This window comes from Myxine glutinosa, chromosome 8 (assembly GCF_964187855.1).
Source record: "Myxine glutinosa chromosome 8, kmMyxGlut1.1, whole genome shotgun sequence".
NCBI lineage: Eukaryota > Metazoa > Chordata > Myxini > Myxiniformes > Myxinidae > Myxine > Myxine glutinosa.
Window position 1 is genome coordinate 145,273,754 of NC_136268.1, and position 24,522 is coordinate 145,298,275.

General features: G+C 41.4%; 1 protein-coding gene and 1 long non-coding RNA gene across 2 annotated transcripts in view; one reads left to right on the plus strand and one right to left on the minus strand.

The window, feature by feature from the left end:
• The window catches only part of LOC144893344 (uncharacterized), a 65,122-nt gene that overhangs the window by 19,359 nt on the left and 21,241 nt on the right, over positions 1 to 24,522 (minus strand). Inside the window, exon 2 of the long non-coding RNA XR_013624416.1 lies at positions 13,515 to 13,606. This is a non-coding gene — a long non-coding RNA (uncharacterized LOC144893344). The remainder of the gene's footprint in view (positions 1 to 13,514; positions 13,607 to 24,522) is intronic.
• Positions 7,024 to 24,522, plus strand: part of LOC137432986 (bifunctional 3'-phosphoadenosine 5'-phosphosulfate synthase 2) — a 69,307-nt gene continuing 51,808 nt past the window's right edge. Inside the window, exon 1 of the mRNA XM_068125353.2 lies at positions 7,024 to 7,195. Within this exon, the coding sequence (XP_067981454.1) occupies positions 7,181 to 7,195 (15 nt within the window). The 5' untranslated portion in view covers positions 7,024 to 7,180. The remainder of the gene's footprint in view (positions 7,196 to 24,522) is intronic.

Sequence of the window (24,522 nt, forward strand, 5' to 3'; positions counted from 1 at the left end):
GCACTGCATTCAACATTCAACCCACAGCATTTAACCCCTGACTATCACTTCGCCTTCTCCCTCCTTTTGCTTTAAATATTTCCCTATTGATTCTTGTCTTTTTGCAATTGTTGTTTTCATGTTTTGTTATGCATTATGTTTTTCACTCTGTCAAAGCGCCTTTGGGCTTCATGAAAAGCGCTATACAAAATAAATGAATTATTATTATTATTATTATCATTGATGAAGATCCGGATTAAGACTCGGCCCAGAACACTGCCTTGGGGAACTCCATCCTTGACAGTGAGAGGAGGTGAAAGGATTATGTTACGTGCCACACGTTGGCTACGATGGTAGAGGACATCAGTAAGTATGTATGGATTTGTCTTGAATGCCATCGGCAGACTATTTGGAGAGTAAGGCTGGATGCCAGACAGTATCAAAGGCATGATATATGTCCAGAGAGACGGCCCTGATCTCATGTCTAACATCGAGAGCCTCCATCCATTGTTGGGTGAGTAGGAGCAGCACGTCTTACCAATTCTTATTTCCCTCAATATTTGTATTTCGATAGGTAAACACCCCCACTTTAACCTTTTGTAAAGTAAACACCCTCCTTGAATTTACTTTGAACACAGTACTTAATTTTTACGATTATAATTATTCCTAAACTAATCTGAACCACTCATTTTTAAAATATACATATGTTTAACTCTCTTACCCACTCATTTACTTTACCTTACTCTCATTCTCCAATATACATATTAATGAAATGAAACGAAAACAGAAACAAAAACGTCTGAGTAATAAATAAACAAGAAGACGTCATGCGGAGCATGATACTTGCAAAATACGCCTCCCGCCCCAAAGTTTTCCATTGATACAGCAAATTGTCCATTTCATGAAGATTAAAAATTGCGATATTGATCAAAGTTCGGGTCAACAGGATGAAAAGAAACGATTTTTCAGATGAAAAACGATGATTTTAGAAGTTTGACCTTGAGTTGACCTTTAACCTTTTGACCTCAAAAAAATAGTTGGTTTCCCAATTCAGTGACACAATGTGCAAATGCTGTTTAATTTTCAAGTCAATCGGATGTAAATTGAGGATTTTAAAAACTTGGCCTATGTTGACCTTTTGGCCTATGTTTACCTAAAATATAATACGTGGTTGAATTCAGTGACCAGATATGCAAGTCCTCTTCAAATTTCAAGTCAATTAGATGAAAATTGAGGATTTTAGAAATTTGGCCTATGTTGATCTTTTGGCCTATGTTGACCTCAAAAATACTTGGTGGTTGAATTCAGGGATGAGATATGCAAGTTCTCTTCAAATTTCAAGTCAATTAGATGAAAATTGAGGATTTTAGAAATCTGGCCTATGCTGACCTTTTGGCCCATGTTGACCTCAAATATACTTGGTGGTTGAATTCAGTGACCAGATATGCAACTCCTCTTCACATTTCAAGTCAATTGGATGAAAATTAAGGATTTTAGAAATTTGGCCTATGTTGACCTTTTGGCCTATGTTGACCTCAAGTATCCTTGGTGGTTGAATTCAGTGTCCAGATATGCAACTCCTCTTCAAATTTCAAGTCAATTGGATGAAAATTGAGGATTTTAGAAATTTGGCCTAGGTTGACCATTTGGCCTATGTTGACCTCAAAAATACTTGGTGGTTGAATTCAGTGATGAGATATGCAATGCAAGTCCTCTTCAAATTTCAAGTCAATCAGATGAAAATTGAGGATTTTAGAAATGTGGCCCATGTTGACCTTTTTTTTTGTTTGTTTTTTGTATACAAGATCGAGGCTCGTGAAAGAGCGAACATTAATCACACAAAAAGTGAAACCGACACATAAAACACAAAAAAACAAGGGGAGCGGTAGACAAGATGGGGAGAGAGGGGGAAGGACACAAACACAACATTTGAGAGCAGCGACATCGAGAGAAATGTGGGAGGGGCAGGGCTTGGGGGGAGGTGGGAGGGGCAGGGCTTGGGGGGAGGTGGGAGAGGTATAAAACATATGAACACTGCAAGAACTTCCAGGAAAGAGGTTGGAATTTCAAAAAAAAAAAAAAAAAAAAGTGCATCTGGGGTGAATTAGCGGGGGTAGAAAATATCAAGGTTTTGGATGGGGGAAGATAAGAGATGGTGGTGAACAGCTGTTTTAAAAACCTGGAGGGAGGAGTGGAATTGAAGGGAGTGGGGGAGTTTGTTCCAGAGGCGGGAGAAAAGGGGAATGAAAGAGTGAAGGTGAGCAGAGAGCCTAGATTTTGGCAGTTTAACGATAACTGGGTTGCAGGCAGATCTTGTGCGACCTGAAGGAATATTGGGGGGACAGAGCACAGAGAGAGCTGGGGGAGCAAGGCTGGAGAGGAGTCGGTAGAAGACAGAAAGACCACCAACCTGCCTGCGGTGAGTGAGTGAAAGGCCCTCGGAGTTCACTTCATCGCAGGAGATTCCAATGATTCTGAAAGCTTTGGTTTCAACAGCGTGAAGCCGAGCTAGGTGTGAGGCAGGAGAACAAGCCCAGAGGGGGGAACAGTATTCCATTGAGCTGCGGATGAAAGCCTTGTATGTGGTGAGGAGCTCAGGTGTGCCAAGGAAGGACTTCGCACGACGGAGGATGCTTAGTCGGCGACTGGCTTTGGAGGCCAGCTTGGAAATGTGGTTTTCCCAAGAAAGATCATGGCAGATAGTGAGACCCAAAAGCTTGAGCGACAGAACTTCTTGGAGAGGATTGTTGAGAAAGTAGATGGGAGGGTTTTCCAGTCGGTCCTTTCGGAGAGACATTGTAAGAGTGTGAGATTTGTCAGGATTGAAAGACATGTTCCACTTGTTTGACCAGTCTGTGATTTTGTCCAGGTCAGCAGTGAGTGAGGAGGCTGCAGACTGCCGATCTGAGGGATGAGGAATGGAGCGGCAGATAGTGGAGTCATCAGCAAAGAGATAGAGAGGATTTTCCAGAGAGTCGGAGAGATCATTGATGAAGACCAGAAAAAGCACAGGGCCCAGAACACTACCTTTGGGAACTCCAGCCAGAACAGGAAGGGGAGATGAGAGAAATCCATTCAGGGCCACACGTTGCCAACGACCAGAGAGGAAGTCCGCAAACCATGAGTGGAGATTTCCATGGATACCATAGGAGGAGAGTTTGGTAAGCAGAGCTGGGTGCCAGACCGTATTGAAGGCACGTGATACGTCAAGTGAGACAGCTCTGATTTCCTGTTTGGCATTGAGGACCTCCACCCATTGTTGAGACAGCAGAAGCAACATGTCCAGAGTAGAATGACCTGGTCTGAATCCAAATTGATGATCAGAGATCAAGCCATTGGAGAAGAGGAAAGATTTGATATCCGAAGCAATGATGGATTCCATGACTTTGCTGATAATTGGAAGCAGACTGATTGGTCTGTAGATGCAAGCATCTGTTTTTGCACCTTTTTTGTGTAAAGCGTTAATGTTTGCTGATTTCCAAGATGCTGGCAGATGACCTTGATCAAAAGAGAGGGTGAAAAGAACAGAGAGAGGGTGAGATAGAGCGGCAGAGCAGGATTTTAGGGCCCATGGGCTGATGCCGTCTGGTCCAGTTGCAGAATCAGAGTCGAGGTTTGACAAAAACTTCTCCACCTTGTCAGGAGAGAAGGACGCAGAGTCCAGGAGCAGTTGAGTTCGACTGGGAAAGGGGGGAACAGAGAGAGATGGGTTTGGGACACAAGATTTTGAGGAAAACACAGAGTTGAGGCATTCGGGTTTGTCACGTGCAGTGTAAATTGTGTAGCCATTTGAGGTAAGGGAGGGGATGGAGGGGGAACAAACACCAGAAACGGATTTGACCAGACGCCACCAGGATTTGGAGGAAGGAGACAGGTTGGAGAGTTCCATCTTGAGTGTGGAGAGATAGTGCTTCCTGGCACTCCTGAGGGTAGACACACACTTGTTCCGAGCTTGGTGGAAGAACTGAGATTGCCTTCAGTTGGATTTGCCTTCCCAGAGGCAAAGGCAAGTTGTTTCAGGGCAACTGCCTCACCACAAGATTCAGTGTACCATGGACGGGAGGAAGGGTAAGACAACTGAAGACGAGATGGGATAAATCTGTGCATGAGAGAGAGCAGTTTGCTTTGGAAGAATTCCCAGGAAGAATTGATGTCAGGGGCAGTAGAGATGGGAGACCAGTCCAGGTGATTGATGGCTGCTTGCAGCCCGTGCCAGTCGGCCTGATTGAAATGGCAGACTCGTCGGCGCTGAGGAGGCTCTCTGAGAATGGCCAGAGAGATGTCCACTTTAACAAGCACATGATCAGAAGAACCGATTGGAGCAGAAGAAGAGCAGCAGACATTTGCAGGGAAGTTAGTCATAACCAAGGCCAGAAGAGAAGATACTCCATTGACTGAGATCCGGGTCGGGAAATTGACAGATTGTGTCAGTCGCAATGAGTCGCAGAAGTCCTTTGCTGAGGTGCAATGGATGGTGAGAGATGAACCCACACCCAGCCAGCTGGCATGATGACAGTTGAAGTCACCACATATGAGGAAGAGAGAGTTTGGATGATAGAAGTTGGTCCATGTTATCCGACAGCGAAATGTAAATGGAGTCATCACTGTTTGGAGGACGGTACAGAACACATATGAACAAAAGGTGGGAGCGGAGAGGAAGCCGTAGCCAGAGGTACTCCTGGGGGTGGGGTGGAGAGAGGGCAGTGCAAGGAGAATGAGGAAGAGAGTTTTTGATAAAGATAGCCACCCCACCACCAGGACGAGGCTCAGGTCTATCATACCGGAGGAGGGAGTAACCAGGAAGAGATATTAAGGAATCAGAGACATCTTGGAGGAGGAAAGTTTCTGTTAAGCAGATCACGTCTGGATTGTCAGAAGCAACCTGAATGGAGAGATCAATCAGGTTTGAGTGAAGGCCCCGGATGTTTGAGGTCCATACCGTTAATGAGAAGAGAGGGGGAGCATTGGGTGCAGGACAGGGGATGGGAAGGGTAGGGTGAGATGAAGGATGAGAGGGGGAGGTAGGAAGAGCAGTTGATTGTGTGTCAGAGATTACAGAAGAGTTACAAGAAAGGGAAGGATGAAGAGGATGAAAGGTTTGATGGTGATGGGATGAGGCACAGTGAGGGGTTGTTTGAGGGGGGGCAGAGGGAAGTAGAAGGTTGGGGGAGGTGGAGGTATGAGATAGGAGGGAGACGAAGTGGGGAGGAGGCAGCTTTGAGAAGGAGGTGGGAGGAGGGAGAATTTGGGAGGGATGGTTGGGGGGGGATTTGAAGGGGAGGGGTTGGGGGGAGTTTTGAATGGGAGGGGCAAGGGGGGAGTTTAGGAGGGGAAGGGCAAGGGGGGAGTTTAGGAGGGGAGGGGCAATGGGGGAGTTTAGGAGGGGAGGGGCAAGGGGGGCGTTTAGGAGGGGAGGGGCAAGGGGGAGATTTGGAGGGAAGGGGCAAGGGGGGAGATGTGGAGGGGAGGGGCAAGTGGGGAGTTTAGGAGGGGAGGGGCAAGGGGGGAGTTTAGAAAGTGGATGATTAATGAAAGATGAACATTTATAACAAATTGGGTTTGTTGTGATTTTCAAGTTAGCGATCCGTTTAAGAACGATGGAGGAAGGGTGGAATGAATGAGAATTTAGAGCATGTAGTGAGAAAGAATTATAAGAGATTGAATATTTTTTTGAAATGGAATGAGTTGAAGAGGAAACTGAAAGGAGCCTTTTAAATAGGAAGAAAAACAGCGTGTTGTAATAAACCACTGAATAAAACACTCCAGGGGAAAATTTAAACATATTTAAACAGAACCGTGAAGAACAATCTTATATTCACAATACCAATTGGGAGAGGGAGCCTAGAGTGATAACCACGAGTCACTTGAACAGGGCAAAAGGTGGAAGGCAAGGGGATAATGGGGGCGGGGCGAGACAGCGCACGTGGGCAGAGGCAAAAGCAAACGATGGGACAAAAGCACACGAGGAGAAAGGGAAATAAAAGTTGTTGTTTTTTTTGTTGTTTTTTGGGGGGGGGTGGGGGTTACAACGTCAGACAAAGAGTAGATGTTCGGTGAAGTTTGGGGGAGAAGGGAAAATCAAAAAACCTAGAAAAACCAGCGAAGGAAGGAACAAACTTCGACAGGGGATGCCTAAGCCTGCAAGGCCTCACACGCGGCACGGCAAACAGAAAACGATTAATTTATGAAAGATAAACACCGAGAAATTTCTAAGGGACACACTATAGGTTCTCACACCGAAAGATGAATACACTTTCGACAAAATACAATTGTGAACAGACTTAACTTTGAAAACGTGGAGACCGTGTGGAGCTTCGAAAATCCGTGACGTCGTCTCCAAGATCTCGCGAGATCGAGATTGACCATTTGACCTATGATTTTGGCCTATGTTGACAAATATACTTGGTGGTTGAATTCAGTGACCAGGTATGCAACTCCTCTTCAAATTTCAAGTCAATTGGATGAAAATTGAGGATTTTAGAAATTTGGCCTAGGTTGACCATTTGGCCTATGTTGACCTCAAAAATACTTGGTGGTTGAATTCAGTGATGAGATATGCAATGCAAGTCCTCTTCAAATTTCAAGTCAATCAGATGAAAATTGAGGATTTTAGAAATGTGGCCCATGTTGACCATTTGGCCTATGTTGACCTCAAAAATACTTGGTGGTTGAATTCAGTGACCAGATATGCAAGTCCTCTTCAAATTTCAAGTCAATCGGATGAAAATTGAGGATTTTAGAAATTTAGCAAATTTGGTGACCTTTGGCCTATGTTGACTTTTTGACCTATTGACCCCAAAAACAATAGACTTCTTGCTTTTGACCAACTCTACCATTTGGTGAAGTTTCGTGAAGATGGGTTGAAAATTGTGACCTGTAGGCCGGTGACAAACAAACAGACAAACAAACAGACAGACAGACAAACAGACAGAACCACAAACACAACCGACCAATATACTTGAAAAATCTTCGATTTTGCAAGTAATAAACGAGAGGCAGACGGGTGTGTGGATCATTGGCAAAGAGAATGTGACATGGCAAAAAGGAACCAGAGGGTGGAGAAATATTTAAATTGGGCAAACCCAACCTCAAGTATTCACTTCATTCAGAGCTTTTGCTCGCAGCTGACTTTTGCCTTCAATATTCTTCACTTTCCTATCACGTGTACTCGTCCTTTACCGTTCAACTCGCATGTGTTCTGATGGCATCTACCTCTGTAAGTTTATGAACTACTATATTGCCTTCTAAAATCAGATAAATTCGTGTTGTTACTGGTTGGAGGTGTGCAGAAGTAGTTTTCACAGTAGGGTAATTACAAATCTCGTCTTCAAATTCTAAATCATGTACTTTTGGACTCTATCATGATGACTTTTTTTTTCTGTAAATTTGATATACATATTTTGATTTATATATTTCTGTAAATTTGATATATGATATATATATATATCTATATATATATATGATTCTCATTGGTTTGTAATTGTATATATCTATCTATAATTCCAGTAATCTCTGTGTGTATGTGTGTCTGTGTGTGTGTGTGTGTGTGTGTGTTTGTTTGTCTGTAACCGCTGTTTCTCGACAACTACCGGTCCGATATACTTGAAACTTGCCAGGTATATTGCTGGGGACCCGAGGATGTGCCTTTTCAAGGTTTGAAATTAATCGGACAAGTGGTTCCCAAGGTATGGTCACCGTACTCGCAAGCCGTTCGCTTTGGCTTTGCGAATGGACCAAACCATTTCATGTAAATAGAGGGGGGGGTTCTGTGGTCGTTACTGGCTTTGCGAATGGACCAAACCATTTCATGTAAATAGAGGGGGGGGTTCTGTGGTCGTTACTGCCACGTGGTTTCAAAGTCTTTTTTTTGTTGTTGTTGTTTGTACGCATGTTTTTTTGCACGCACGTACGGGCAAGCACGTACGTGCGGGCACGCCCTAGTATATACAAATCACAGATACCCAGGTTTGTAACATATGTATATATATATACAGTATATATGATTATATATATATGATTCTCAGTCAGTGTTACGGAAGTAGTAATTTTTTGGCAAGGGTCATGCGGGATGGTTAGGGTCCTTCTCCCAGCCATCCCTCTCCATCCCTCTCCCAGCCATCCCTCTCCATCCCTCTCCCAGCAGTGGTTTGAGCAGGAATTTGGAAATTGTTCAGGGTGCCGGTGATAGCTTGCCAACTGTTCATAACGGCCACCGTGGGATTTTTAATGTCCACCAACTAATGCCGGCAGCCAGGACTCCCAGTTTAACATCCATTCGATGTATATATATATATATATATATAATCTCCAACCATGTATGCATGTACATATATCTGTACATATATATACATATATACATGTATAGTGTATAAATAATCTGCAACGTTCAGCAATCTCATGACGTCACTATTACAGTGTGCTTACTGTGGTGTCGTTGACAAAGATCCATGTCAACAGTTGCAGAGTAAATATACTCTAAAGACAGAGAGCATCATGAAACGCCAGTTATTGGCTGTTTCTTGACTACAAGTTCGTTTCCCTGGAATTGGAAGAAGAGCAGATGAAAGCAAAATACAGAATGAAACTGATTTTGCCAAATGCTTTTTTTCGTGACCTTTTAAATATGATCCTGGGTATGTGTGTCAACTTAATAATTGTTGTAAAAAAACAGGCTCCAACAAATCGGAACCCACATAACCTGTTTGATTCTTGCCTTTCTACTCTGTGCCTTACAGGGAGCTCCGAGCCTGCTTTCATTCCCCCTTGAATTCCTTTATGTGTGCTGCCTCAAGTCTATAAAGACTTCATCCAGGATTCATTTGGCTGTAAATAAATGGATTAAATTTAGATTTTTTTTTTGTCACTGATCTGCACATAAAACCCCATAATGTCAAAGTGGAATTTTGGTTTTTGATAATTTTTTACAAAATAATTAAAAATGAAATACAGAAATATCTACTTTACATGAAGTATTCAACCCTTTGCTATGACGCTCCAAATTGAGCTCAGGTGCATCCAATTTCCTTTGATCATCCTTGCGACATCTCTACAACTTGATTGGAGTCCACCTGTGGCCAACTCAATTGATTGGACATTATTTAGACAGAGGCACACCTTTGTATATGACCCGCTGAAGACAGAAGCAATCGCTTTCTGTAAAGACCAAGCATTTTGTCCTTCTTGCCAAAGTGCATGTTTATTACTAGTTTAATAAACGAAGTATGAGCATCTACTTGTGATAGGTTTTGTTGCAATGTTTGGATTTTAAAACTTTTGGGGGGGATAAAAAGCCATTTTTCAACAGAGAAAGAGTGCGTTCTGCCATGACCAAGTAATTTGACCTAAGAACCTGAATGTTCATATGTTTTGCTTTGCTGAGTCTATAAATATCTTTGTATAGGCAGGTATGTTGGCCTTTGGCCTCAATAGGGTGCACGTGTGCAACTTTGTCATACTGTTTGTGATGTAGAACCAAAAAAAATTAATATAAAATTGCACATCAATATTAGAAGCAGCACGATGCCAGGATATTGGTAACTTGTGAAAATCCATGTTATCATCACAGTTTTCATCTTTTGGATGGAGGTCCAGGTAGATGACTTGTGGAGATATATATATATGGTCCTACCTCGTTCCCTCCTCCCTGTCCTTTATTAGTCAGGTTCACTATGTTTTTTCGTTCAAAATTTTGGTAGATTAGCAAAACTATACATTTTTGGAATATTCAGGGCATGAGGAATCCAAAAATTAATGTTTACATTTGCAGAGACACGTTTGCGAAAATGACACTCAGGACAGTGATGAAGATCTGTAAAAGCATATTCCTGAACGGTATAGACCTCGTAGATCCTGTGTATAGGACTTATAGTTCAATCTGATACGACCTATAACTTCCTATAACAACCTATAACTTCAAAGGACTTGCAATATCATGTATTATGTGATACAGTTATATCACAAATATAAAGACAATGGTTTTCAATTACCTTTGTTTGTTGCTTTTCTATAATCCTGAGCACTATTTTGAGGCCTTTATTGGATTTCTTGACCAAGAAAACATAGCATTAGCATATTCAATTCAGTTTCTAGGTTGACTAGAAGCCGAGATCGCGCAAAATATGTATTTTACGGCGGCCATTTTGAAAATCCAAAATGGCGGCCATGCAGGTGTCTGTGCAAATGGCAACATTGATTTTCGGATTCTCCATGCTCTGGTGATTCCAAAAATGTCCAGGTTTGCTAATCTCCCAAAATTTGAACGAAATTATATTTGTTAACATAGTGAACCTGACTTTCTCGCTCCCCACTTCCCCCGCCCTTTAACAACCCTAATCCGACACCTCTCCATTTTCTTGTCTCTAATTTTTTCAACTACTTTTTTTTTTCTCTACTTTTTTTGCTCTTGTACTTTCCAGATTTTGTGCTTTTGGGTTTAGAATGCACCTTTCCATACAGGTGGTGGAAATCCCATTGAACTTTATTTCTTTTGTGAACTGCTCGTACAGTCATAGTTTGAGTTGTGTAGTTACATTTTGGAATTCTCCAGTACCTGCTCGTTCTACTCTTCAATGTTCTTGTATAACCCATTATCCACATATTACCACATAAAACCTTCAACACTTCTTCTGCAACAATTCACTTTCTCTAGGTTGGTTTTATGGGACCTAACAGAAACATTTGCCAAGCGATTATATGTAGTTGATTATCTGAAAGTGGCCGACTCTTTATGAAAGCCACTAGATTATGTTTAAAATAACAAAGAAAATGCTAACATTGGGGACAGACAACTTAACATTCACTCTGAAAGGATGATAAGCTCTCTGATGTAACCACGTGACTGGGAATCTTCAGGCCTAGCGATGTTGCACTACATCTGAGCGATTCCATTAGGCCCAAAAATACCATGATGATACTATTAAACGTTCTGAGCTTGCAGGTTAAATGGTTTATGATTCTACAAACTGTTGTTGTTGTTCTTCTTCTTCTTCTTCTTGTGTGTTTGTGTTTATTTGTGCATGTGCCTTTCTTCTTCCAAAGAGTTACATATATTTATCTGATAGGATTCTATATTATAAAACAGGAGTGTCTGTCTGTCCGTCTGTCCGTCCCAAAATTTCTCCCTCAGTTTTGGGGCTCGCCACGCCCAAACCTTCTGTGGAATCTTTTGTGGTCCCAGCGGGTGACCTAAGTTACGTGGGAAGTTTCATAAATTTCTCAATACAATTTGATAACGTTGAGTTTCAATCCATACGAAACTGCTCCCAATGCACACACAGAAACATTCGCTGGTTTGATAATTTATATGTGTCGCAATACAATTGTGAATTCGCATTTCCACCCGAACGACGTCGCTTTTATCCATTCTAAGTTTGGTGGGAGGTTTCATAAATTCCTCAATACAATTATGATTTGGATTTTCAATCTGTACGAAGTGTTTCGTATCCGCCTTTTCTCGCTGGCAGATTCGTCTGTATTGCTTATCATGTCAGAATGAAGTCCACATTCGTTTAACTCAGTAGGGTTTGTAACATTGTATTTTGTTATATTAATGGTATCGTATTAATTTGTGATTGGAATGATGCTGTTAGGAATGAAAATATAGACAGATTGAGTTTAAAGGAGAATGAGGAAATGACGTAAGGGTTTCACCTGTGACAAATTCAGCAAAAAAATGGTAAATTATTAATTCTAAAATAAATAATAATTTTTAATAATAATAATAATAATTTTTAATAAGTATATTTTAAATAATTTTTAAAATTTTAATTTTTTAATTAAAAAATAATAATTTTGGTTTGTAATGTAATGACTTGTGATATTCGCGGATTCACCATTTGTAGTTTTGCCATTGACCGCATATATGTAGAAACATTCAGCTGCAGGAAGTGTTTTGCCAAATGCCAAGTCCTTCACGAACCGGCTGTCTATGCCTGACGTTCGACTGAAGGTGTCACAGGAATGTGGAATTTATTGATTCATGGTTTGCCATTAACCGTTTCGCATTGTCTGTTTGCATTTGGCCTCCCACCCGTGCGCCACATGGCCAGGTACCTCGTTAGTGAATTGTATTCATCTTTGCATTATGTTTTAATAGTTTGGAAGTTGGTAGTACTTGCAAGTTGTATCCGCTGATGCCATTAAATAAGTAAATTATCAGAACATGTGCAAAGCCAGTGATGTGCATCCATCATTATCAGTTCCGACAGTTGTGTCTGTGTAAATGTACGGTATGTGCCCTGTTTTTGCTTTACATATATCAGCTATTCCGACTTAAAAATTGATTTTATAGTAGCAGTAAAATCGCTATTTATGGGCAACTTATGTATTAAATACATATTAAACTTACAGTGCTGAAAGAAAGTCTACACCCGCTTTCAAATTTTTCACCTTTTGTTGCTTTATACCTGGAATTAAACTGCATTAAATCAGGCTTTTCCCACATTTATTTACACATCGTAACCCACAACTTCCAAGTGAAAAACAGTTTCTACAAATTTCAGAAAATTTATTAAAAATCCAAAACTAGCATATCTTTGTTGGATAAGTGTCCACCCCCCTTTTAATAGCAATTGTAAATTAGCTCAGGTGTAACGAATCACCTTCAAAATCACACACCAAGTTAATTGGCCTCCACCTGTGTTATTATTGTAATGATTCTGATTATTACCCTGCGCTCGCAAAGCAAGAAGTGGAGTTAAGCGATCAGGTAGGTGCATACGTGCGTGCATGTCTGCTTTAAAAAAAATCGTTTTCTCAGTAACCGTTGCTCCGAATAACACCAAATTTTCACCCTAGGAGCGCCTCCGTCCTCTGCAAGAAACCTGAAATTGGAACGAAAGTTTACCTTTCAGCATGACGACGAACCAAAGCACACAGCCAAAGCTCGACTGGAGTGGCTAAGGAACAAAAAGATAAATGTCCTTGAGTGTCTCAGTCAGAGCCTCGACCTAAATCCAATGGAAAATCTGTGGCATGACTTGAAGATTGCCGATTTAAAAATTGAATTTCATGTTGATTGAAGATTAAAAAGAGTTATGGACGAATTATGACTAAACTTGGTGGACAGGTTGGCTAAGTGACAAAAACACGCCAGTTAGATTTTGGTTCAGGCCAGAATCCAGATCCGGTCTATCAGTGGGATTACAAAACATAAACTGTTCAGCCTGGCGGAGGTATGCTCTCTCCCAAGTGGCGTACTAGTTTTTATTCATTTCACATTCCTTTTTGCGGACCATCTGCCGAATATTTTCCTCAGCCACGAAGGCATGATTATTTACTTTCAATATCATTGGCGTTTTTCCGGTCGCGTACTGTGCACGGTTCGTCTTTGGGATTCAGTCTTTCTTGCGTCTTTCGAGTCCATCCTTTCACGCTCTTCCTTATAGTTATATCTTCTCCTCCCATCCTCGCACACCTTTGCTTTCACATCCCCACGTCTGATAGCTCCGTCACTGCACAATCTGTCCCATCTACGAAGCTCAGAAGTCCCGTCAGGATACACAGTCGCTCCGTGCCGCAAGCACACAGCACTTTACCTGCACAGGGAACTTCCGACGCCATCAGGAGATGCATTTTCTATGCACCACAAGCACACAGCACTGTAACTGAGCAGGACACCCTCGGAGCCCTGTCGGGAGGCACATGTCCACAAGTGCCATGAGCAACGTCACAGTGTTACCCCATCTATTTATTTGTTTACCAGTTCATCTTGATCGCCAATCATCCATTCCATCATTCTTTGCCAATCAGCAATCTCTCCCTTTCTTATTGGATGAATTATTCCGGCAAATGTACTGTAAAGTGTTAAGTCATTGCAGATAACGATCCAGGATGGAAATGTTCACGTATGGATGAGGGGAATGTAAGAGTGCTGTAATTATTGTACATATATGCAATTTCCTTGTCTTATCTGCCTGTAAATACTTGCCCTTTGTTTCTTGTTATGGGCAATAAAAGCCATTTCTTTAAGAAACGGTCTTGACTTATTCTGTCTGTTTTGATGGTGACATAAAACTGCTAAGGGGATTGGTCAGCTCAAATTTGTTATCTAAGTTTGATCTCAAGTACAGTTACGTGACGTGACATAGGTTTCACTCGGCTGACTGACTCGGGTCTGTTACGTAATACCCTGGACGGTCCCTATTTGCCTCACTTAGCTCACCGATACGGTAAAACGACTTTGGGTGGGAGGATCCAGCCAGAGTTAAGAGTTGCAAAGGGCATCCGGGGTCTCGTCAACACGCCGTCCTCTCGGAGTTATCCAGAGGTGACGCCCAAAAGCGGTGTCAGGAGCCGCGGATCTTTCAAACCCCCTGAACACCCTCCCGTTTATCTGTAACAGTATATATACACACACACACACACACACATATATATATATATATATATATATATCTACACCGGCAGTTCTCTATTTTCACCCATTAACTTTACGCTTTTTCGGTTTAATGCCATGCAGGAAATAGGGAACACTTTTCAATGTATGCCTGCAATATTCGGTTTAATGCCTTTTAACGCCATTTAACACCTTTAATATTGTTATGTCGGTTAGTAGAGGAATATCTAGATCTGAATAGGTAGGTGCTCGACTGTCGTGATAGGGAATCTACCTGTAATAAGTTCTGTGTGTAGCCCGAATGTCGGATTAAGCTTGTATCTTCGTCCCCGCCACGAGGGGGCAGGGAATGCTAATTAATACAGGGATTATGGGTAAAATTCCCTTGTGTGTCGTTCCCTCTGTGAGCAACCCAGTGTCCCTTATGGCAATGCACTCATATACATTAGATAGATCCATTAGTGCACACATTAATTAATTCCCCGCCACCACAATGACTTTGGAAGGACCAACAAGCAATAGCCACACCCAGGAGAATGTGTGATTGGTTGGGGTAAAAAGCTGGCCACTGATTGCTGAAACGAAGGTGGAAGGAAGCGCCACACTTATTGGCCACTGACCGTTGACACCTCGGCCAATCAGTGCGGAAGGCGCGAACATTCGGCCAATCAGTGTGGAAGGCGCAAAACCACTATGTAAAAGCAGGTCGCTGATTAGAGGGCAAGGGCCGGTGACGTCAGAAGGCAGGAAAGACCACGAAGAAGTGAGAGACTAGTTGGTAGAGGAAGAGAGCTGACGTCACTCCACGGGTGACAAAACGACTCGCACGCGGGCTTTCTGGGTCTTCCCTGGGTTATTCGCGGGCTCTTGGAGCTTGGGCTTGGTCTTGTCTTGGTGCTTTTGGTCTTGGTGCTCTTGGTGCTTGGTGCGAGGCGTACCACTGAGCAGACGAGACCAGGGCGAGCGGGTGGCTCGGGGCCTAGCAAAGCGTGAATGAGGCAGACAGAGGCCTGCTTCGCGCCAACATCGGAGACGGATGGAGCCTGACCGACATCACACACCCAGACAGATAAGACGCACCACAGAACACAACACGACGATTCTTTTATTTAATTCCTTCCCCTGTGCTGTTGTTGAAGTGAGGTGTGCGGGATCCCGGGTTTAGGAACCATAGTTATTTGTTGGCACGTTTCATTGTTCTCAGATTCCGCATAATAAATCGATTATTTTTGTACATTTTACCCCCGTATTTGTTTGAGTTCATTCCCTACAGGATCGGAGCTGCCGGTGAGATCGCTACAGGTAAGAGCTTGCCGCTTCTTCCTCTTTCTTCTTCCTCCCGTGCTTGTATAGTCAAAGTCCATCATTGAATAAACGCCTCCAGTTAAGTTCGTTTGGCCATCCACGAGCCCACGGTATTAACCGAGGGCATTCGCGCGACAATATTTACATTTAAATTAATGGGAAAAACCACATTTGTTTTACGCCTTTACAATATTTACACCCTGCTTTCCAGGAATGCATCCCGGATGTACGTAAATAGAAGAATAACTATATATATATATATATATATATATATATATATATAGTATATACGTATGTATGTGTGTATATATGTATGTGGGTGTGTATATATGTATATGTGTGTGTATATATATATACAGTATATATAGTATATATGTATGTGTGTGCGTGTATATATATATATATTATATATATATATATATATATACATATATATATATATATATATATATATATATATATATATATATATATATATATATATATATATATATATATATATATATATATATATATATATATATATATATACTAGCTTGGCTTGTCTCGCTGCGCTCGCCTCACCAAGCGTCGTTACTGAGGAACGGGCTTATTTTAGCTGAGGATAATGACTGTACCTGAGTTGCTGTGTTGTCATGATTTACACCAATCATAATACAAACAATTATTTTGCACAAATGTATTTGTTGTGTTTGTGATATTACATTTTTATCGGCAATTTAGGTTGAAGATTTAGGTTGAATGTTTTTTTTTCAAGAAAGAACCCCTCCACACATACATAGGGGAGGGGTAGGTGCAGACTGGAAGTTTGGGACGATTACACCTCACCACCAAGTAATTCAAAACACCTCACCACCAAGTAATTCAAAACACCTCACCACCAAGTAATTCAAAACACCTCACAGCCATAAAACACGTAAAAAAACACCTCACCACCAAGTAATTTAAAACACCTCACCACCAAGTAATTTAAAACACCTCACCACCAAGTAATTTAAAACACCTCACCACCAAGTAATTTAAAACACCTCACAGCCATAAAACATGTAATAAAAACACCTCACCACCAAGTAATTTAAAACACCTCACCACCAAGTTATTCAAAACACCTCACAGCCATAAAACATGTAATAAAAACACCTCACCACCAAGTAATTTAAAACACCTCACCACCAAGTAATTTAAAACACCTCACAGCCATAAAACACGTAATAAAAACACCTCACCACCAAGTAATTTAAAACACCTCACCACCAAGTAATTTAAAACACCTCACCACCAAGTAATTTAAAACACCTCACCACCAAGTAATTCAAAACACCTCACCACCAAGTAATTTAAAACACCTCACCACCAAGTAATTCAAAAACACCTCACCACCAAGTAATTTAAAACACCTCACAGCCATAAAACACGTAATAAAAACACCTCACCACCACGAAATTAAAAACACCTCACCACCACGAAATTGAAAACACCTCACAGCCATAAAACACGTAATAAAACACCTCACAGCCATAAAACAGTTCATAAAAACACCTCACAGCCCCGAAATTGAAAACACCTCACAGCCATAAAACACGTAATAAAACACCTCACGGCCATAAAACACGTAATAAAAACACCTCACAGCCACGAAATTAAAAACACCTCACCACCACGTCATTTAAAAACACCTCACCACCAAGTAATTCAAAACACCTCACCACCACGTAATTCAAAACACCTCATCACCAACTAATTCAAAACACCTCACCACCACGTAATTATAAATACCTCACCACCACGTAATTCAAAACACCTCACCACCATGTGATTTAAAAACACCTCACCACCATGTGATATTAAAACACCTCACCACCACGTCATTTAAAAACACCTCACCACCACATAATTCAAAATACCTCACCACCACGTGATTCAAAACCACCAGAATGTTATTAAAAACACTTCACAACCACGGAAACAAAAGTTTGAGGGAGTCGTTAAGTGACAACACAGACACTGCCCAGATGTGTAGATATACCGTATAGATAAATGACTGTATCCGTGTTGCCGTTTTGTCATGGTTTAAACCAATCATTATTCAAACAATTATTTTGCACAAATGTATTTGTAATATACGTGATATCACATTTTATAAACAATTGAAGTTGAAAAAAAAATTCCCAAAAAAATTCAAAAAAAAAAATTGGAAATTTTTTCAAAAACAATACCCTTAGAAGATACCGACGGGAGAGATATGTGCATACCAGAAGTTTGGTACGATTTCACAAAAGTTTGAGAAAGTAGTTCAGTGACAAGACAACACAACACAGGACAACACAGGACAGACGCTGCACATATATATATATAGTCATTCGGTGGTGAGAGCCTTGTAATTATTGTTAACAAATATAACAACTACTGTTAAATTGACTCATCAAATTCACCAATTAATTATTTAACCAATCTCTCTCTGTTTTTCTTCCTATGGCAATCTAAGACTCATGAAAGAGCTTGTACATATAATACATGTGGGATAGGAGATCATGAAAATGATCAACATGTTATGTTGGACTTGAACCTCAGCATCGCAACATCACGAGCTATGTGCTCATATGGGAATAAATAATGTATCTTTCTCAGTCAAAGTGAAATGAAATTCCAAACTTTGGAGGCAATAATTGCGAAAGACTGCGCACTAAACATCTGCCTATTCTTATGTTTAACACAATAATCATAATAATTGCTACAGAACATTTCATCAAAGTACATGTGGTGGGACTAAAATTTAAAATGGAATACATTTTAAACTGTGTATTTTAAATCCATATGTCAGAGTACCTGTCTCCGACTGGTTAGTAGATGCCTCACCTGGAATGAGCAATTTTTTTGGAGTGTGAATTGGTATAAACGGGAATTCAACTTAAAGTGATGTGAACAGTGACACGTGGTACATGTTTACCTTATAGATATAGACAATGGCGGCCCACTCAGAAAAAGAACTATCGTTCGTGATTAAAATTGGCAAATACCATTTCAAATCGGATTTTAGTTATTGGTATCATACACAGCTTAAACATTTTGTCGTCAAAGTGACACCTGCTATGTATGTGTTTGTAAAGGTTAAGATGACCCGATTAGCTCCACAAAAATGCGTGAGAACGCCCCAAACCAGTACATCGTGCATATAGCATACTTGTGGAATCCAAATAAACAATAATTACCATGGAAACAGCAATTTTTTCATTTGGAAAATTTCACGTGTCAAGTTTCTTACATGATGGAATGTTGTGCAAAACAAATTTGGTTGATATATTTTGGAATTGCCACCTAATATAGGTGTTTTACCTGTTTTGGAGGTATTGACCTTGACCTTTGAAGAATTTTGACCATATTTTATGCACATATATAACACATACATACACATAAGTGGTGTAACATTCAATGTGATATCTTGAAAAAAATCCTGAGGTTTGGTAATAATAAAATCACAAAAATATCCGATTTGATTGTAATGGGATGAAATTGTTGTCATCTTTGCCACGTGGGACTTTTCGTTTTGCCACAGGGGACTTTTCGCTTTGCCACGTGGGACTATTTGCTTTCTTACGTGGGACTTTTCACTTTGCCAGGTGGAACTTTTCACTTTGCTACGTGGAACTTTGCCACGTGGAACTTTTCACTTTGCTATGTGGAACTTTTCACTTTGCTACGTGGAACTTTGCCACGTGGAACTTTTCACTTTGCTATGTGGAACTTTTCACTTTGCTACGTGGAACTTTGCCACGTGGAACTTTTCACTTTGCTATGTGGAACTTTTCACTTTGCTACGTGGAACTTTGCCACGTGGAACTTTTCACTTTGCTATGTGGAACTTTTCACTTTGCTACGTGGAACTTTGCCACGTGGAACTTTTCACTTTGCTACGTGGAACTTTGCCACGTGGAACTTTTCACATTGCCACGTGGAACTTTTCACTTTGCGATGTGGAACTTTGCCACGTGGAACTTTTCACTTTGCTATGTGGAACTTTGCCACGTGGAACTTTTTACATTGCTATGTGGAACTTCGCCAAGTGGAACTTTTTACTTTGCCACCTGGAACTGTTTGCTTTGCTATGTGGGACTTTTCACTTTCATATGTGGAACTTTGCCACGTGGGACTTTTCACTTTGCTATATGGAGCTTTGCCACGTGGAACTTTTCACTTTGCTACGTGGGACTTTTTGCTTTGCTACGTCGGACTTTTATCTTTGCCATGTGGAACTTTTTGCTTTGCCATGTGGGAGTTTTATCTTTGCAACATGGGATTTTTATCTTTGCCATGTGGGACTTTTCACTTTGCCACGTGGGACTTTTCGCTTTGCCACATGGGACTTTTATCTTTGCCATGTGGAACTTTTCACTTTGCTATGTGGGAGTTTTCCCTTTGCCACATGGGATTTTAATCTTTGCCATGTGGGACTTTTCACTTTGCCACGTGGGACTTTTCGCTTTGCCACATGCGACTTTTATCTTTGCCATGTGGAACTTTTTGCTTTGCCATGTGGGAGTTTTATCTTTGCCACGTGGGACTTTTCACTTTGCCACGTGGGACTTTTCACTTTGCCACGTGGGACTTTTCACTTTGCCACGTGGGACTTTTTGCTTTGACACATGGGACTTTTTGCTTTGCCACATAGGACTTTTATCTTTGCCATGTGGGACTTTTCACTTTGCCACGTCGGACTTTTCACTTTGCTTCATGGGAATTTTCACTTTGCTGCATGGGAATTTTCACTTTGCCACGTGGGACTTATATCTTTGCCATGTGGAACTTTTCGCTTTGCCATGTGGGAGTTTTATCTTTGCCACGTGGGACTTTTCGCTTTGCCACATGGGACTTTTCACTTTTCCACGTGGGACTTTTCTATTTGCCATGTCGGATTTTCACTTTGCTACGTGGGAATTTTCACTTTGCCACATGGGACTTTTATCTTTGCCATGTATAACTTTTCACTTTGCTATGTGGGAGTTTTCACTTTGCCACATGAGACTTTTATCTTAGCCATGTGGGACTTTTCATTTGCCATGTGGAACTTTTCACTTTGCTACGTGGGACTTTTTGCTTTGCAACGTGGGACTTTATGCTTTGCTCCGTGGGACTTTTTGCTTTGCCACATGGGACTTTTTGCTTTGCTATATGGGACTTTTCACTTTGCTATGTGGAACTTTGCCACGTGGGACTTTTCACTTTGCTATATGGAGCTTTGCCACGTGGAACTTTTCACTTTGCTACGTGGGACTTTTTGCTTTGCTACGTGGGACTTTTTGCTTTGCTACGTCGGACTTTTATCTTTGCCATGTGGAACTTTTTGCTTTGCCATGTGGGAGTTTTATCTTTGCCACATGGGACTTTTATCTTTGCCATGTAGAACTTTTCACTTTGCTATGTGGGAGTTTTCCCTTTGCCACATGGGATTTTTATCTTTGCCATGTGGGACTTTTCACTTTGCCACGTGGGACTTTTCGCTTTGCCACATGCGACTTTTATCTTTGCCATGTGGAACTTTTTGCTTTGCCATGTGGGAGTTTTATCTTTGCCACGTGGGACTTTTCACTTTGCCACGTGGGACTTTTCGCTTTGCCACATGCGACTTTTATCTTTGCCATGTGGAACTTTTTGCTTTGCCATGTGGGAGTTTTATCTTTGCCACGTGGGACTTTTCACTTTGCCACGTGGGACTTTTCACTTTGCCACGTGGGACTTTTCACTTTGCTACGTGGGACTTTTTGCTTTGCAACGTGGGACTTTATGCTTTGCTACGTGGGACTTTTTGCTTTGCAACGTGGGACTTTATGCTTTGCTCCGTGGGACTTTTTGCTTTGCTACATGGGACTTTTTGCTTTGCTATATGGGACTTTTCACTTTGCTATGTGGAACTTTGCCACGTGGGACTTTTCACTTTGCTATGTGGAACTTTGCCACGTGGGACTTTTCACTTTGCTATATGGAGCTTTGCCACGTGGAACTTTTCACTTTGCTACGTGGGACTTTTTGCTTTGCTACGTGGGACTTTTCACTTTGCCACGTGGGACTTTTCGCTTTGCCACATGCGACTTTTATCTTTGCCATGTGGAACTTTTTGCTTTGCCATGTGGGAGTTTTATCTTTGCCACGTGGGACTTTTCACTTTGCCACGTGGGACTTTTCACTTTGCCACGTGGGACTTTTCACTTTGCCACGTGGGACTTTTTGCTTTGACACATGGGACTTTTTGCATTGCCACATAGGACTTTTATCTTTGCCATGTGGGACTTTTCACTTTGCCACGTCGGACTTTTCACTTTGCTTCATGGGAATTTTCACTTTGCTACATGGAAATTTTCACTTTGCCACGTGGGACTTATATCTTTGCCATGTGGAACTTTTCGCTTTGCCATGTGGGAGTTTTATCTTTGCCACGTGGGGCTTTTCGCTTTGCCACGTGGGACTTTTCACTTTGCCACGTGGGACTTTTCTATTTGCCATGTCGGATTTTCACTTTGCTACGTGGGAATTTTCACTTTGCCACATGGGACTTTTATCTTTGCCATGTGGAACTTTTCGCTTTGCGACGTGGGACCTTTCTATTTGCCGTGTGGTACTTTTTATATGCCATGTGGAACTATTCACTATGCTACCAACCAAGATGAACATAACCTGAAAAAAAATACTGAGAAAATTAATTAAGTAGTTCTATGTTGTGTCCTCATAGTTTGGTACAGGGGCTGTTTACCAATGGGGGAGGGGGGAGGGAGGGTGGGAGAAGCGAACTTTTGATTACGGCTGGTGACCCTCAAGTGTTGCTGCAGAGTCTGTAGGGTCTTAGGGGTCTAAGGGTTCTAATGGGGTCTATAAAGTCAACAGGGCCTTAAGGTCCAAAAGGGTCTTCGGGCTCCAGTGGGTCTGAAAGGCCTTAGGGGGTCTTAAATGGTCTTAGGTTTATAAAGGGTCTCAAAGGTCTTAGGGGTCTCTAGAGTTTAAATATTTAAATGATTTAACGGGTCTTAAAAGGTCCAAAGGGTGTAAATGATCAAAATGTTCTAAAGGGGTCTAATGTGGTCTAAAAGGTGGAAGGGCTTGAAAGGTCTACATGTCTAAAAGGTATGTTCCCATAGTCCATAATTAATAGAGGTACTCAAAGCGATGATGTGGACAATGACATGTGGTACATGTTTACCTTATACGCAATGGCGGTCCGATCAGAAAAAGAACTATCGTTAGTGATTAAAATTGCCAAATACACCGCCATTTAATGTCAGATCGTTCCATAAATGGCATCATGCACAGCTTCAACATTTTGTCGTCAACGTGACACCAGCAATGTATGTGTTTGTAAACGTTAAGATGTCATGATCAACTTCACAAAATTGCATCAAAATTGCATCAAAATTGCGTGAGAACTCTGCAACATTATTGCTTATTCAAGTATATAGAAATATATCAAGAATTGATTTTTCTATCGGCATCACATGACCATAAAATCTTAAACACCTTTACAAGATAATCTATAGGATCGCTTAGGCCCAAGCTGGCAACGCCATTTATTGGAGATTATTGGAATGTTCCGCGATGAAGCTGAGTCTATGGGCCTATCATGACGCCATTGTAGACAGGTCGGTGGTCTCTCTGTCTTCTATCTCCCCCCTTCTGTTCTTGCACACTCTGCTCTTTCCATGCTTTGTTCTTCTCCCTGCCCCTCCCCCCACCCCCCCCCCACCATTCCCCCAGGTTTCTGCAGGGCACACACAGTCAGCCATTAACCCCATTCTGGTGAAACTACCTAAATCCAGGATGACTGCTCACTTCTCTTCAGGTCTTCAAGACAGCTGTTCACCACCATCTTAGATCGTCCCCAACCCAAAACCATTCTATTTTCTACCCTCGTTAACCTACCTCCTCCAGCCTCCTCACCCACCCCAATCCCTCCTCCTCCCAAATTTCCAGTTTTCTCTCCTGAAAGTTCCCTTTTGTATCCTTCTTTTCCACCCATAAACTTCTTCTCCCCACCATTCCTCCCCACACCCATTGTTTGTCTGCCTCCCTCTGCCTCAGTCTTCGGCTCCACTGTTGGTATTACCACCCCCCCTCTCTCTCTCTCTGTCTCTCTCGCTGCTGTTCCTTTTATCCGGTTGTATCCTGATCCGTTCAGTGTACCAGTGCAAGCTCTACCATGAGCCTCAACAATGTATGGAAAAAAAGGCTTCACTTCTGAATGATTAACTCACTCAACGAGGTGCAGTTGAAAAATAGTTTTTGTTTTCAAAAGGTTTCTGATCTAAAAATATACTTCCGTTGCAGTACGCACGGAACAATCATGTTTTTTTCAGGAATTTATTCCTCAAGGCATAATCGACGTGTTCAATTCTACTAAAAGGTCACAGGCAAACACTCTGAAAAGAAGTACAATAAAAATCGTCTTTTCACCATCAAATATACAGACGTGGCCAAAAATATTGGCACATTTGCACTTTTTTAAAAATAATGCACCATTTCTTATAGAAAATTTTTGAAATTAAAAAATATTTTGGTGTCGACATTTGTATTTATTTGGTTTGCAGTGGAACGAAACAAAAAAAAGCTGAAAGAAGTACTAAATTTTAGCTCATTCCACACACCACCTTTAGAGGCCATTTTTCCCCGCAAGCGGGGGTTGGCCTTTTTCGGGAACTGTGGTTGTTGTTGTTTTTCGGTCCCCTTTTTGGGGACCGAAATTCCACACAGAAATCATTCCACACAGAAATCCTAAAATGTCCCGAACAATATTATTGGCACATTTTAGAAGTTGTTAGAAATAATTAGATTTCAAGCAGGTGATTCTCCTTTACTTTCGAATTAAACTCACCTGTGGTGAGTTGTAGCTGCCTGCAAAATAAAAAATCACTCATTAAACCTGT